The sequence below is a fragment of the Triticum aestivum genome, chromosome 3B, assembly GCF_018294505.1.
Source record: "Triticum aestivum cultivar Chinese Spring chromosome 3B, IWGSC CS RefSeq v2.1, whole genome shotgun sequence".
NCBI lineage: Eukaryota > Viridiplantae > Streptophyta > Magnoliopsida > Poales > Poaceae > Triticum > Triticum aestivum.
The window spans coordinates 423,808,702-423,823,820 of record NC_057801.1 but is presented as its reverse complement, the minus strand read 5'-3'; the positions used below and the strand labels follow the sequence as shown (position 1 = coordinate 423,823,820).

Here is a 15,119-nt window from a genome sequence, read left to right as displayed (position 1 = left end):
TGCCCTGCTTGGCACAAAGGGAAGGAGGGATCGGACAATTAACTGGGACTCAATCGAGCTCCCACGGCTGTAGACGAGGGCTGGCCTCGACAACCCTTTCACGGAGGAGGAGGTGTGGCCGCGATCTGCGCATCTCCGGTAGAGAAGTCACTAGGACCGGACGGTTTCAACGGCACTTTCTTTAGGGCGTGCTGGCAGACGATCAAAGCGGACGTCATGGCGGTTTTGAAGCGTTCTACCGGCTGGCTGGCGGCGATTTTGCAGCTCTCAACAGAGCGATCATCGTGCTGTTGCCAAAACAGTCCAGCGCAACAAAACTGGCTGATTTTTGCCCGATAAGCCTCATTCACTCAATGGCCAAACTGATCGCGAAGGTGCTTTCCATCAGACTTGTTGGCGTCCTAGATCAGCTGGTCTCCCCCGCCCAGAGCGCTTTTCAGAAGAAGAAAGGGATACATGACAGCTTCCTCTACGTGCAAAACATAATCCGGATGCTCCCGAGGAAGAAAGCGCTGGCGCTGCTGCTCAAGATCGACATCGCAAAAGCCTTCGATTTGGTTTCCTGGGAGTATCTGTTGGAACCGTTGCAGTGCTTAAATTTCCCGGCGCGCTGGAGAGACTGGATTGCACTGCTCCTCTCCACTGCTTCCTCAGCCTGCACGCTCAACGGTGACCTCAGACAAGCCATTGTCCACCAGCGCGGGCTGCGGCAAGGGGACCCGCTATCGCCACTTCTCTTCATCCTGGCGATCGACCCCCTTCACCGGCTGCTGGAGGCGGCGCAGACGACCGGCATCCTAACCCCGCTGCCTGCCAGAGAGGCACGTCTGCGGGTCACGTTGTACGTCAACGACGCCATCCTCTTTGCCAACCCAGAGCGGCAGGAGGTCGACATCATCATGCAAATTCTGGAAGGGTTCGGGGACGCCACGGGACTGCACTGCAACCCTCAGAAATCATCAGTGGTGACGCTCAACTGCAACAACGTAGACCTAGTGGACGTCCTGAGAAATTTCGGCGGCAAGAGGGTAGATTTCCCAATCAGATATCTAGGACTCCCCCTCTGCGCGGGAAAACTTCGGCTAGTCCACATTCAGTACATCCTCGACCGCGTTCGCGCACGACTGGCAGCATGGAAGGGGCGGCTCATGCCCATCGCAGGGCGGCATGTGCTTGTCCGGTGTGTGCTGACAGTGCTGCCCGCCTTTGCGATGGCCGTCCTACGCATCCCAAAGAAATTCTTCAAAGACGTGGACAAGGCCCGACGGTGATTCTTATGGGCCCAAGACGAGGAGATCATCGGCGGGAAGTGCAAGGTTAACTAGCGGACAGTCACGTTGCCGGTCGACCGCGGCGACCTCGGGATCCCGGACATGGAGTGATTCGCGCGCGCGCTCCGGCTTCGCTGGCTCTAGTTAGCATGGACCGACCAAGCGCGGTCGTGGGTGGGCACAGGATCACCATGCGATGCCAAAGACCGGGCTCTCTTCGCCTCGGCCACAAAGGTGGAGGTGGGCGACGGGAACCGGGCCCTCTTCTGGCACTGCCCATGGCTAGGCGAGCAGCCGCTCAGCCAGGCCTTCCTGTTGCTGTTCGGCCAATCCGTCAGGAAGAACCGCACGGTGGCAGAGGCCATGCATGGAGACAGATGGGTGCTCGATCTGAGGCACGGTGACACTATGGATATCATCCCCCAGGTCATCCTGCTGCTGCATCGGATCAGCGCGGCCAACCTGATTCTCTGAGAAGGGGTGGCTGACGTGATCAGATGGAAGACGGGAGGCCAATACACAGCGAAAGCAGCCTACAGAATACAATTCCCAGACGGGCCAAGAGAGCAACTTCATCAACTCGTATGGAAGATCTGGGCGCCGGGCAAGGTCAAAATTTTCCTCTGGCTACTGCACCTTAATCGCCTCTGGTGCAACGACCGCCTGCAGCGCAGAGGATGGATCAACGGATATTTCTGTCAGCTCTGCAACAGAAACTTAGAATCCTCCTTCCACCTCCTCTGGGAATGCCCAACTTCACGCCAAGCCTGGACTATGGCGGCCACCTGGCAGGCTGTGCTGCGCTCTCTCCAAGCACCTGGGAAGCCTGCACGACCACCACCGAGGCAGTGAGCGCGATCGTCAATTCCGCGACATCTCATGACATAAAGGGTATCAAGACAATGATCGTGTTGCTGGCCTGGCAAATCTGGCAGGAGCGTAACAGCTGCACATTCAAAGGAAAACCATCGAGGTGGTGTGACATTCTAGCGGCCTACCGGAGAGACATCGAGCAATGGCGGCTCGTCGTAGCCAGCGGCATAGAGGCCCCTTTCAGGGAGATTACGTGAGGAGTAAACCTCATGACTGTATTTTTCTTTTGCTGTTTCTTTTGGATGAGGTGGCGTGCGGCTTTTGTGCCCTCTCCTACCGCGCGCTCAGACCCTGATCGCTTGATCACCCTTTTTGTAAGCTCTCTCTTCTGCTAAGCCAATGAAAAGCCAAAAAAAATATATTTCTATTCAATTATATATGGTTTATAGGTTGTTTTGTGTCATGTTGTTCTTTAAACGTATGTGTTTCCTTGATAAATATTACAACATCTTATATTAGGAAACGGTGGAAGTACTATCATATATGAGACACCCTTTGGATGTCTTTTCAAGAAAAAAAGGAAATAAAAACGGCTTTGATGGTTGTTAAGCCCCACAAGACCTTAATAACTACTCGTATTATTATTTTTCATTGCCGAAAAAACAACAATTATTATTTTCATGGGTGTGTTTAGGCCTCATCTAGATGTGATGTAACCATGTCACATATGTTGAAATATGCAACAACAAATACGGCATCAACATCACCTCATCCCAGAACAAGGCCATTCCTCGCGTGCGTTTGTTTGTTTTTCTTATTCTGTTTAAACAAGTCGATTGCCCTTGCTCATCTATTTAAAATTGTTTGCAAAAAATATTGGTGAAATGAAAAATTGTGTGTATGTTATTTTTATTTTTTTATGAAATTAAAAATGTTTGTAATTTTTAAAAACTAGGCGAATTAGAAAGGAATTGGCAACTTCGAAAAATGTTCACAAATTCAAAAAACGAATGTGGAAAAAGTTCATGCTTTTTTTATAAAAAATAATACATGAATTCTATTTTTTCATAATTTTAACAAAATGTTCATGACTTTTTATAAAAAAGATGGAAATGCAAAAAAAAACATGAATTTTGTCTTAGTTTTGGGCATGCAACTGGCCGACAACCCCCCTCCCGGCCCTAATTGCAGTCTTATTACGGGAATGCAGTTGTGTCATGGGTTGACTTGAAACAGAGACAAAAATAGGTTGGACCCAGTTACATGTTGAGGGTGAAGTTGCAACCGGGACAAAAAAATTAGTCGGTCCCCAGTTGTGTATCCTGAGTGGACAAAAAAGAGATAGCTAATTCTCCTTTTAGTACATGTCAAGGCCATAACTTGTTACACACAAATTGCAATGTACAGCAACCGAACCCAAAGGTACCAACGCACCAAACATCTCGCAACCAAACAGCAACAACAAAAAAAAATGAGACCATCCAGGACTAGCCCTTGGAGGTATATTTTTACAGAAGAAATTCTCTAAGCACCCGGGTCACCTCTGAACCAAGTGCAGAGGACGAGCCACAGGACGGAGGAGACAAACTCACTTTTTCATCAAATCATCAGTGAATTTTTTTAAAAAGTAGTACTAGCTCCCACAAAACACAACCGAGAGAGATTTCCCGCGAAGGAAAAAGAGGCTGACAAAGCTTGCACTCGATTCCCCTAATCTGCTGCCGTCATTGCCAAGTGCAACAGGGCCTGCGTGGGTGGGTGCTGCGCCCGCCGCACATTGACTAGAACTTAAAGCGACTGGCAACCAACACGGCCCCGTCCGCCGTCGCCATCCGCGCCCACCCTCACCTCCTCGCTCGCTGGTCGCTGCCCCGCCCCCACTCCACCACCTGCCTCCACTCCCGCACGCAGCCGGAGCCGGAGAGCAGCTACCTCCAATACGCGAGCTGCTGCTGCTGCAGCACTCGGCAGGCGGGACAACAGCAGAGGCGAATCGCATTCGCTACCTTGCTTCCTCCCCTCCTGACGTGCCTTGGCCTCCCCGCCTCCCGTTCCCACCGACGACAGGAGCGAGCAGAGGACCGCGATGCAGCAGCCGCAGCTGCAGGCGCCGCCCTCGTGGGCGGTCGGCCCAGACCCCGCCCGCCCTGCTCCCACCACCTTCGACGAGGCGTCCATGGAGCGGAGCAAGAGCTTCGTCAAGGCGCTCCAGGTACGCCGCCGGCCAGGATCCGGGAGATCCCGCCGCTACCCGGCCTGGCTATCGCCTCTATCGGCGCGCCGACAGATCCGCGTTTTGCGCTCCCTTTTGTTAGGTTGGCGGTAAGTGACCTGCGTCTGTCGCGCGTGCAGGAGCTCAAGAACCTGCGCCCACAGCTCTACTCCGCCGCGGAGTACTGCGAGAAGTCGTACCTCCACAGCGAGCAGAAGCATATGTGAGCTATTCTCGTCTCCACTGCGATTCCCAGTTCTACCACTCAATTCTACAGTATTCTGTGGCAACTCGGTCGCAATTTCTTGGCAGTAACAACAACTTTGCATGTGTAGCAATCATTGTTTACTTGATGTTGCCAGCCCATGTTTTAACCAAACTTTATGCCCAGCTTCTATTTTGGTGTTGTGAGTCTACCAATGATGCATTGATTGGTTCAGTAGTATGCTAGTAGCATATTTGCGCCCATCTACCGACTAACTAGGATCAGACAAATCAAGGACAATTGATTGAGAAAAACTCTCCAGGTGTGGAGGCTTAAATGCTGAGACACCACTAGAGAATTAATCATGGGCAGTGAAGGTTGTAGGAATTTTGGATTTCTTTGCACAACTTTTCATAATTGTTTAATTCAGATCTGTTATTTTAAGCCGTCGCCTGAGAAATAGTTACTCCAAATTGTGCAACTACTCGACTCCCATTGGATAAAGAATCAACGCTCAGAATCGTCCACCTAGCAATAAGAATTTCTTGGTCAACTTAGAAATAAAGGTTACCTTGTTAATTTTAGTTGAATGGATGCGCCCATCTTCTGCATCTGACTGCACTGCAAAAGGAACCAAGGATTCTGTAAATATGGAAGAACAAAAGGCTGCATCAAGTTTCTGCTAGCTGATCACTGTGCAGAAGTAGAACATGCAGTGAGAGGTTGTCTGATCATTTTTCGCATGTTTCTTGTTATCAGCGTGCTGGACAACTTGAAAGATTATGCTGTCAGGGCGCTGGTCAACGCGGTCGACCACCTTGGCACCGTTGCCTACAAATTAACAGACCTGTATGAACAACAGGTTTCAGAGGTCTCAACTGTCGAGCTGAAAGTAGCATCCTTGAACCAGGTACTGACTATTTTAGCAAGATAATTTGTGCTGATAGAGCTGCAGGATTTACAAGTGACACTTACTTTCCATGTTCAGCAAGTCCTGACTTGCCAAACTTACACCGATAAAGAAGGCCTTAGGCAGCAGCAGATGATCGGAAACGCCACAAGACACCACAAACATTACATCGTACCAAGTAAGGATGTGTGATACAAACATGTATTTCTCAGCCCAAGAAACGATTATCACCTAATTTGACTTGTTAAATTTTCCCTGAACTAGCGGCGGGAAACAAAAGAATGCAGGCCTTTTCTGAGATGCAAACAGACGCCGAGTTTGACTTGAAGCCTAAACCTTATCCCTCAGGTGCCTTTTCTTGCTTCTGTGCGCACATTTGGATTTTTGATGCCAAATACTTAGTGTACTAATGCAAAATGTTTTCGTTATTAGAGAAGACTCTTTTCTGGCACTTGGCTTCAGAGAAGAACACCAAAACCAATGGAGAACACCAATCTGAATTAGGGTAAGTATGTCACGTCCATTTTTCTCCACTCTTCTGAAATGGGGTATTTGATTTGTTGTCATCTGCTTTTGCAGCCATGGGGAAACGAAAACTACCAAGCCTACATCCAGTGGCGGGTTCAACCTTACAGGTATTTAATTTATTTTGTTGCTTATAGCCCCAGTTGTGTGTTTTGCTTTTATAATTGGTACTAAGTTTACCTATTTAGGCAGATTTTTGCATAGTTTATATCTGTGTGTACAGACAACAAGCATTTTATCTGAAACAACTTACATTTCAGGTAAGGAATTGTCCGTGTCTCCCTTGCCCAAGCGTCTGCAGTCGAATGTGAGCAGCTCGGACATTGTTACGCGTAACATTGGCATGAAGGTAAACCATGATATGATGAAATATGTGCTTAGTATTAAGGCCTGTAATTCATTTGGTGGTGTAAAACTTGTCTATTTCCCTCCACAGACAACCTATCTTGTGTACAGAACTCTTGATTATATATTGGGGTTGCCTGATTTGCATTTTCAGGATCAGCCTGGTGCAAGGCATTTGGCATCATTCAGTTCTCTCGACAACACAAGAGGGCGTCAAATCCAAAAGGCTCCCGTCCGCACCAAAAGTATGCTAGCTGCTTTCTTTGTCAGGCACAGGTCCGGAAAGATGAAAAACGTCTCTGTTCGTTGATCAACTGCAAACCTCCAGTTTGCTCCTTCCCGCCCCACCATGAAGTACATGCAACAAACTCACTCCACATTTCTTATATGACTATTTGCATCGTGTATGTTAGTGGTCTAGAGATAGACCTTATTTTCATGCCCTTTTCATCTATAAATTGATGAAAAAAATTATACGGATATAGTCAGTCTTAAACCATCGTGTCTAGTCACTAGGCAGAAGTTCCAGAAGTTTTCAGTATAAATGAATGAGATGGAATGCATATGGGTATGTCAATGGCAAGTTCCTTTCATTTATATATAGATCATAAAGCGTGTCTGTAAAGAACACAACCGAAGATTTGTATCTCCTTGAATGAATGTTCACAGATCTTTTTGTGTGGAAAACTATCGCCACTGGGTTTTCAGGCATACTCACAAAGATTATTATTCAGTTGAGAGCGACGACGGGACCCTCCCGACCCACCCACCCCTCCCGCGTCGCCCCCGTAGGAGACGGGGAGGGAACCCTAGCCGTCGCTGGCCTTCCTCCCACTTACCGACCTTGCCGATGCCACAGGGTGCGCCCAGGCAAAGCTTGGCCGCCGGCGGCGGCGGGCCTCTTCGCTCCCTCGCGTGTGGCGCCGGTGCGGGCCGCTGCCACGGGCCAACGTGCCGCGATTGGTGGGTCGCGACGGTGCTCCGAGTGCCCTCCCGGCGACGACAATAGGTGGCATCCATGGTGCATTGTGTTGCTTGCTGGAGGGGCGTGCTTGCCGCTGCTCATGACCAAATTTGGCGCGGAGTGTATTTGGCGGCGCGGGCCATGGGTGGCGCGGGGCCGGCGTCCGCTGCGGGTCCTAGACTGTGGTGGCGGTTGGTCGTGGTGGCCCGGCGAGGTTCGGTGTCGGTGGCGTGTGCTGGCCACTGTTGGATGTCCCGGGAAGGTGGTGTGTGCTTGGGGTGGCGGCGATGAACCTTCCGGATCTGCATCGGGGGCTCGTCCTGCTGCCGACTCATGGGCGACGCGAGCTATGGTGGTGCGGGCCATTCGTCTTTTGTGGCTTCAGGCGTCAGTGATGACACGACATGGTGGTGTGCGCCAGTCGGGTGTGTCCAGCAGTGTGGCCGCGGTGACCAGCTTGACTGGGGCGCGGGTGGAGTGGGTCTGTGGGGGCGGCAGCACTCACTGGTGGTTGTGCCCCGCCAGCGGCGCAATGCAGCGGATGCGACCTCCCTTCTCCTCGGTCTATGCCGTCGGAGTGGCTATGATCGGGGGCACGTGCTTGGGAGGATCTGCTCGGGGCCCGAGGTGTTGGGGAACGCGGTAATTTCAAAAAAAATTCCTACGATCATGCAAGATCTATCTATGTGATGCACAGCAACGAGAGGGGAGAGTGTGTCCACGTACCCTTGTAGACCGAAAGTGAAAGCATTAAGTAACGCGGTTGATGTAGTCGAACGTCTTCGCGATCCAACCGATCCAAGTACCGAACGTACGGCACCTTCGCGTTCAGCACACGTTCAGCTCGATGACATCCCTCAAACTCTAGATCCAGTTGAGGCCGAGGGAGAGTTCCGTCAGCACGACGGCGTGGTGACGGTGATGATGAAGTTACCGGCGCAGGGCTTCGCCTAAGCACTACGACGATATGACCGAGGTGCGTAACTGTGGAGGGGGTACCGCGCACGGCTAAAAGATCAACTTGATCAACTTGTGTGTCTATGGGGTGCCCCCTCCCCCGTATATAAAGGAGTGGAGGAGGGGAGGGCGGCCCTCCTATGGCGCGCCCAAGGGGGGGGAGTCCTACTCCCAGTAGGAGTAGGTTTCCCCCCTTCTCTAGTTGGAGTAGGAGAAGAAGGAAGAGGGAGAGGGAGAGAAGGAAAGGGGGGCCGGCCCCCCTCCCAATTCGGATTGGGCTTGGGAGGGGGGGCGCCCCTGTCGGTGTCAAAACCGGCGGATCTCGGGTAGGGGGTCCCGATCTGTGCGTCTAAGGCTAATGGTAACAGGAGGCAAGGGACACGATGTTTTACCCAGGTTCGGGCCCTCTCGATGGAGGTAAAACCCTACTTCCTGTTTGATTGATCTTGATGATATGAGTATTACAAGAGTTGATCTACCACGAGATCGTAGAGGCCAAACCCCAGAAGCTAGCCTATGATGATTATGATTATCGCTCTAAGGACTAAACCCTCCAGTTTATATAGACACCGGAGGGGGCTAGGGTTTACACGGAGTCGGTTACAAAGAAGGAAATCTATTATCCGGATCGCCAAGCTTATCTTCCACGCAAAGGAGAGTCCCATCCGGACACGGGACGAAGTCTTGAGTCTTGTATCTTCACGCTCCAATAATCTGGACAAAGTGTACAGTTCGGCTGTCCGGATACCCCCTAATCCAGGACTCCCTCAGTAGCCCCTGAACCAGGCTTCAATGATGATGAGTCCGGCGCGCAGTTTATCTTCGGCATGGCAAGGCGGGTTCCATCTCCGAATACTCCAAAATAATTACCGAACACTTCAATTGTGTCCGGATCTGTAAAACGATTTTCACATACCACCGTAGAGAGAATGATATTTTACAAATACACTCTGCTGGCAACTTTTAGATGACGTGACACGGCAAAATGGTCGAGTCATTATTGAATCGTCTTCCCACAGCCAGCTACCGCACATATCGAGGCAGTTTCCTCGGCACGTCTTGTCGAAGCAGAGATCATGTCCCCTTATTACGGGATTCTCATCAATACGGGTACGGATAACCCAACCGCGCCATCAATCGTGGCGCTTGGGAAATAAGCGATTTCCAACAGGCAAGTGGGGAGGTGCACCGTTTTCATCGCCTCTATAAAGGGATAATGATTCCTCATTTTTACCCACGCCTTCTTCCTCCTCTGCTCATCCATTCTCACACCCTCGAGCTCCAGCGCCTAGTTCACGCCTTCTCCGCACAGCCAAACATGTCTGGAGCAGGAGGCAAGTGGGTGGCCTCCACCATGGAGGAGCACATTACGAAGCTCCGGGCGGGCGGATACTTGGCCGCAGATATCGCGCACCGGCTACCGGACGCAGGGCAGATCATTCCAACTCCGGGACCCCACGAGAGGGTCGTGTTCCTCGCCCACTTCGTTCGTGGACTGGGATTTCCACTTCATCCCTTCGTCCGCGGGCTCATGTTTTACTACAGATTAGATTTCCATGATCTAGCCCCAAATTTCGTCCTCAACATCTCGGCGTTTATCGTCGTGTGCGAGGCCTTCCTCCACATTAAGCCTCACTTCAGCTTGTGGCTACGAATCTTCTGCGTGAAGCCAAAGATCGTGAGCGGCCAGCAGGCGGAGTGCGGAGGCGCCATGGTGGGCAGGATGCCCAACGTTACCTGGCTCGACGGCTCCTTTGCGGAGACCGTAAAGGGGTGGCAGTCGGGGTGGTTCTACATCACCGAGCCACGCAACGCCAACTGGGCGGCGGTCCCCGAATTCCGATCCGGGATTCCCATGTGGCTCACCTCCTGGGAAAAGAAGGGCCTGGCCTGGGGTGAATCGGAGGACCTGACAGGACTTCATAACTGCATCAAGAGTATGAAGGACAAGAAGATCAAGCTTGTCAACATGGTCCAGGTCATACTCGTCCGCCGCATTCTTCCGTGCCAAAGACGGGCATTTACTCTGTGGGAGTTCATTCCGGCCGAACACCGGACACTTCAAGAGCTCTACGGCACGACACACAAGGATGCATGGAAGGTGCCATTCAAGGCCTCTGAAATACCTCCTCCCACATCCGAGGACCGCGGACTCCATGCCACGCGGCTCCCCAGTCCGGTGAGTCTTCTTACCATCACCAGATGTAGTTTTCCCAGCATACTCATAGGAGGATCTTAAGTCACCGTGTGTATTTAATCAGGAGTATGTGATGACGGCGGAGCGGATTGACTGTCCGGCTCCACTGCCTGAAGGTCCAGCTGACGCTCTCCTGACGGAGATGCTAGTTCCAGCGCCCTACAAGGCGCCAGAAAAGAAGGCCGAAAAGAAGGCCCCGGGGACCAGGAAGGGTCTCCGGCGTAAAGTCGTACCGGACGCCTCGTTCGAAGACGAGGCGCACTCCTCTCCCGAAGGGGAGTAGGAAAAGGAAGGGGCCGCCCCTCCTGAGGAGGCCGAAGGGCCCAAGAGGGCGACCCAGGGGACCAGGAAGGGTCCCCAATGTAAGGCCGTCATAAGCTCGTCGTCCGAAGACGACGAGGCAGATTCCTCCCGCGGAGGCGGGGGGAAACATGAGGAAATTCCGCCTCCCCGCACTGGGGAGGAGAAGAAAAGGAAAGCCGCCCTAGAGGGGGAGGCTAGGACGCCCAAGAAGGGAAAGGCGTCCCTTCCGGACTACTCCGCCACGGCCGCCTACAACGAGGAGGAGTGGCTGCCCAGGGGGAAGCCCCTAGTAAGATTGTAAGTATTCGCACTCTGCAATACTTTTAATGCGGCTTAGCTTCATTGTTTGTTGTAACGCCGAACACGTATGTGCAGTCCGGCCAGGGCCCATCCCGAGGTATCTTCTTTGGATGGGTCTTTGAGCGATTCGGAAATGAATTCGCTCCCGACGGCCACTTCCCATTGGCCTGCGGATGACACGGAGGTGTTATCCCAAAGGGTCCCCAAGCAGGGGGAGGCGACTCTGGAGACGCCCCAAGGCAAAATTCCAGACGCCGGGCATACGGGGCATAAGATCCCCACGGATTATGCCGACGAGAGCCGCAGCAAGTTGGGCTCTCAGCCGGACACTGTACCGGAACCTCTGAGGGTTCCGGATTTGGGCAGGCAGCCCCTCGCTAAGGAGGGCGAGCCGGCCGTGCCGATGACTTCCGTCGCGCCAGAAGCGCCGGATAGTCTATTGGAAGTGCTTCGCGGTGCTTCCATGGATGAATAGCATCGTACTCTTATGAGTGCGGTGATTCAGAAGGTCCGGTCCGCCAAGAGCGGATTGACTGAAGCCTGCACCAGCCTCCTGACAGGCTTTGAGGTAAGTAAAAAGTGTGTGCAATTATCATCCGATAGACGGTAGCCCCTGATACTCTGTTTGGTGTTCGGAAAGAAAAGCCAAACGGAGGGTCGATTTTGATCCGCAGGAGTCTAATAATAGGTGTCTACGTGAATAAGCAGGCAGTGCTGCTTGCCGCTGCCGCCAGCACGGCCGAGGTCGCCAGACTCAAACGGGACCTAGAGCAGGCCGAAGAGGAGCTCAGCCTCACAAAGAGGCGGCTCGAAGAGAACAAAGGTGAGTGATGCCCCGTTCTCATATCATATAGAGAAGAAAAAAATTGGTGACTCTAAAGAGCATCATGATTTTGTAATAGGGGCCACGACCGAAGTGGCGGCCCTGAAGAAAGCGCTATCCGAGGCCGAAGATAAGACAGCCACGGAGCGCATTGAGCGTGAAAAGCAAGATGCTAGAGTGGGTGAGGTACAACAAGAGCTCCAGGAGTTCGGCAAGAAGTTTGAGTCCTTGGAGCGTGATCTCAAGACGAAAGAGTCTGAGCTTGCGAAGGTCCTTTCGAGCATGAAAGACGCCAAGGCCGAAGCCGAAAAGGCCCAGCAGGAAATCCAGGCGGCCAAGAAGATAGCGGCGGGTAAGACATTCTTTATGCAGAGCAAGCATGTGGAGGAGACATTTCTTTTACTTACTCAAATTCGGAGCTCTCCAAGGGCATTCGCAGATCTTCCACGCATCATATTAGATGTCGCGGAGTTCTACCGTGCCGAGGAGGGGAGCTCAATGGAGAAGCTGTTCTGGTCCCAATATGCTGGAGCCGAACACCCGATGCCTCTGAGTGACCAATTGAAGCAATTGGTGGAACTCCACAGGGCGGCCGAAGTGGCTATGAAGGATTTCATAGTCCGGATGTGGCCTGATAAGCCCCTGCCCGCCAGCTACTTTGGCCTGATAAAGCGGATGGTAAATGCTTGTCCGCGGCTTGAAGTGATCAAGCGATCCGTTTGCATTGAGGGTGCCCGCCGGGCTTTTGCCTGTGTGAAGGTGCATTGGGGCAAGCTGGATGCAGAGAGGCTGGTGAAGGATGGACCACCGGAGGGCAAGGCGCATCGCTGTCCCGAAAAATATTATGATGGCGTTATGAAAGACGCTCGTCTCGTGGCCGATGAATGTACCAAGGACACCATCTTTGAGTAAATGTACTCTTGTTTTTTTTGTAATATGAAAACAAATTTGTTTGCACTATATAGCGCTTTGGTGATTTAAAATATTACCTTATGTGCAGTTGTTTATAAAATTCTGAAAGTAGGCCAGTCGTCGGCTTCCGCCCCCACGTAACTAGTACTGGGGTGTTCGTGGAAAACCCAAAACACTCTTTTATCCAAATTTTTGGTCCGTGAAGGAGGTGTTTGGCGCAGCGAACAAGGCAATCGGACTATGCGGCTTTATAACTCTCACTTAGCCATAGAAGTCTATAATTTTAAATTGCGGCGAAGCCCCTAGAATTTGGAAGGCCGAATTGGGGCGCTATACATGCCTAAATCGGACGAGGCCGACTCCTCGCCTAAAGCAGAAAAAATCTTTAAAGATTTCAAGACCTCTCGAACAGCGACCAGCTCTCGCCGCATCATGATAGTCAGTTTTCGGCTTTCTCTACTAAGGTGCTCGTCCGGAAGAACCGGGACACAATCGCAGTAGTTCTCCCTGTGCTACCTTAGCCGATATAACGGAACGTAAGGTACCAAAACAAGGGAGCCGGGCTAACCCAACTATTGACCCAAGACATGATTCGGAGCTGATGTATATAATGCTATAAGTTCGGGGTGCCGCACTGTCGAAAGTCTTCGGACTTAACTTGCCATATTAAGGGGCGCCATAAGAAGCCCCTGGCAAACTGAACGTACCAAGGTGTACGGATGCTATATGAAATAAATATTTATAGAAAAAATGTGCAGATAGGAATAATAAGCTGACGCTATATATTATCTCCCATTGATAAATAATACATCTAAGCGTATGTTTACAATGAATGCGTTCAAGCAGAAACAAATGGGACTATTTGACATGTCCTATCCAAGGGCGGGCCGTGTGTAGGTATATGAAACAGGTATAATGATCGTGAATATATTCCACCTGGGTATTCCCTTTGTGCGCAGAGCCTTTTGCCTCCTTGGTTTTCTCTCCTGTGAAAGTCCGACAATCCGGCTCTTCTGAAGGGGCTGCCCGATAGCAGGGTCCTGAAAGATAAAGGGGGTTATTAAAGTACGTCGCGGCTGTACCGCACTGTTGACTGAGTCATTATTGCGCCTTCGCCTATGCCCATGGTATTTTGAGTGCATAATTGTGTACGCGCGGCACGAGTGCTGCCTTTATGGGGCTGGAGCGGAGGCCGGACTGCTAGTCGCGCTTTTGACATGCCTGGCGATCCTGTTCCGGGGTACTCCGGAGTTGCTTGATGGTGTTCGGGGTTGTTGTCGCCAGATTGGTGGTTTGCCGGAAAAGGCTGCTTTGTACTTCTGTCGCGAGGGCTGCAGTATGCTCTTCTGTACGGAGAGAGCGGTCCATGTTTCCGTTAACTGTTATGACCCCGCGAGGTCCTGGCATCTTGAGTTTGAGGTATGCATAGTGTGGTACCGCATTGAACCAAGCGAATGCGGTTCGTCCGAGCAATGCATGATAGCCACTTCGGAAAGGGACGATATCGAAGATTAACTCCTCGCTTCGGAAGTTATCCGGAGATCCGAAGACCACTTCCAGTGTTATGGATCCCGTGCAACGGGCCTCTACTCCTGGAATTACACCTTTGAAGGTGGTTTTGGTGTGCTTGATCCTTGAAGGGTCGATGCCCATTTTGCGCACTGTGTCCTGATAAAGCAGGTTCAGGCTGCTGCCGCCATCCATAAGGACTCGCGTGAGATGGAATCCGTCGATGATCGGGTCTAGGACCAATGCGGCTGAACCGCTGTGACGGATACTGGTAGGGTGATCCCTACGATCAAAGGTGATCGGACAGGCTGACCGTGGGTTGAATTTTGGGGCGACTAGCTCCATCGCATAGACGTCCCGTAGTGCTCGCTTCCGTTCCCGTTTGGGGATGTGGGTGGCGTAGATCATATTGACCGTTTTCACCTGGGGAGGAAATTTCTTTTGTCCCCCCCATGTTCGGACGCCGGGGCTCCTCGTCATCGTCGCTGTGCAGCCCCTTGTCCTTGTTTTCGGCATTTATTTTACCGGCCTGTTTGAATACCCATCAATCTCTGTTAGTATGGTTTGCTGGCTTATCCGGGGTGCCGTGAATTTGGCACGAGCGATCAAGTATGCGGTCCAGACTGGACGGTCCCTGGTTGTTCCTTTTGAACGGCTTTTTCCGCTGACCGGATTTTGAGCCACTAAATCCGGTGTTAACTGTTGTGTCCTCAGTGTTGTCGCCATTGTTCCGTCGCTTATGTCTGTTGCGCCGTGGCTTGCCGTTATTGTCGCGGACATCTTAAGTACCGGAGTGTTGGGTAACGTAGTAATTTCAAAAAAATTCCTACGCACACGCAAGATCATGGTGATGGCATAGCAACGAGAAGGGAG

The 15,119-nt window shown here is 51.7% G+C and overlaps 1 protein-coding gene across 1 annotated transcript; it reads left to right on the top strand.

Annotated features, from left to right (window-relative positions):
* The first annotated feature begins 3,860 nt into the window (after positions 1-3,860).
* On the top strand, positions 3,861-6,968 carry LOC123070168 (probable protein ABIL1). Its single transcript, XM_044493208.1, has 9 exons — positions 3,861-4,296; positions 4,437-4,519; positions 5,261-5,411; positions 5,490-5,589; positions 5,676-5,759; positions 5,844-5,916; positions 5,991-6,046; positions 6,197-6,285; positions 6,436-6,968. Exons 1-9 carry the CDS (start codon positions 4,171-4,173, stop codon positions 6,589-6,591), a joined length of 918 nt encoding a protein of 305 aa, XP_044349143.1. The 5' UTR covers positions 3,861-4,170; the 3' UTR covers positions 6,592-6,968.
* Positions 6,969-15,119: the final 8,151 nt, after the last annotated feature.

Bases quoted from the DNA above. Each gene is read 5' to 3' on its own strand.
- LOC123070168 (XM_044493208.1), top strand. From the start codon at position 4,171: ATGCAGCAGCCGCAGCTGCAGGCGCCGCCCTCGTGGGCGGTCGGCCCA. The intron at 5,412-5,489 runs GTACTGACTATT...TTCCATGTTCAG, and splicing joins AAGTAGCATCCTTGAACCAG to CAAGTCCTGACTTGCCAAAC. The intron at 6,286-6,435 runs GTAAACCATGAT...TTGCATTTTCAG, and splicing joins CGCGTAACATTGGCATGAAG to GATCAGCCTGGTGCAAGGCA.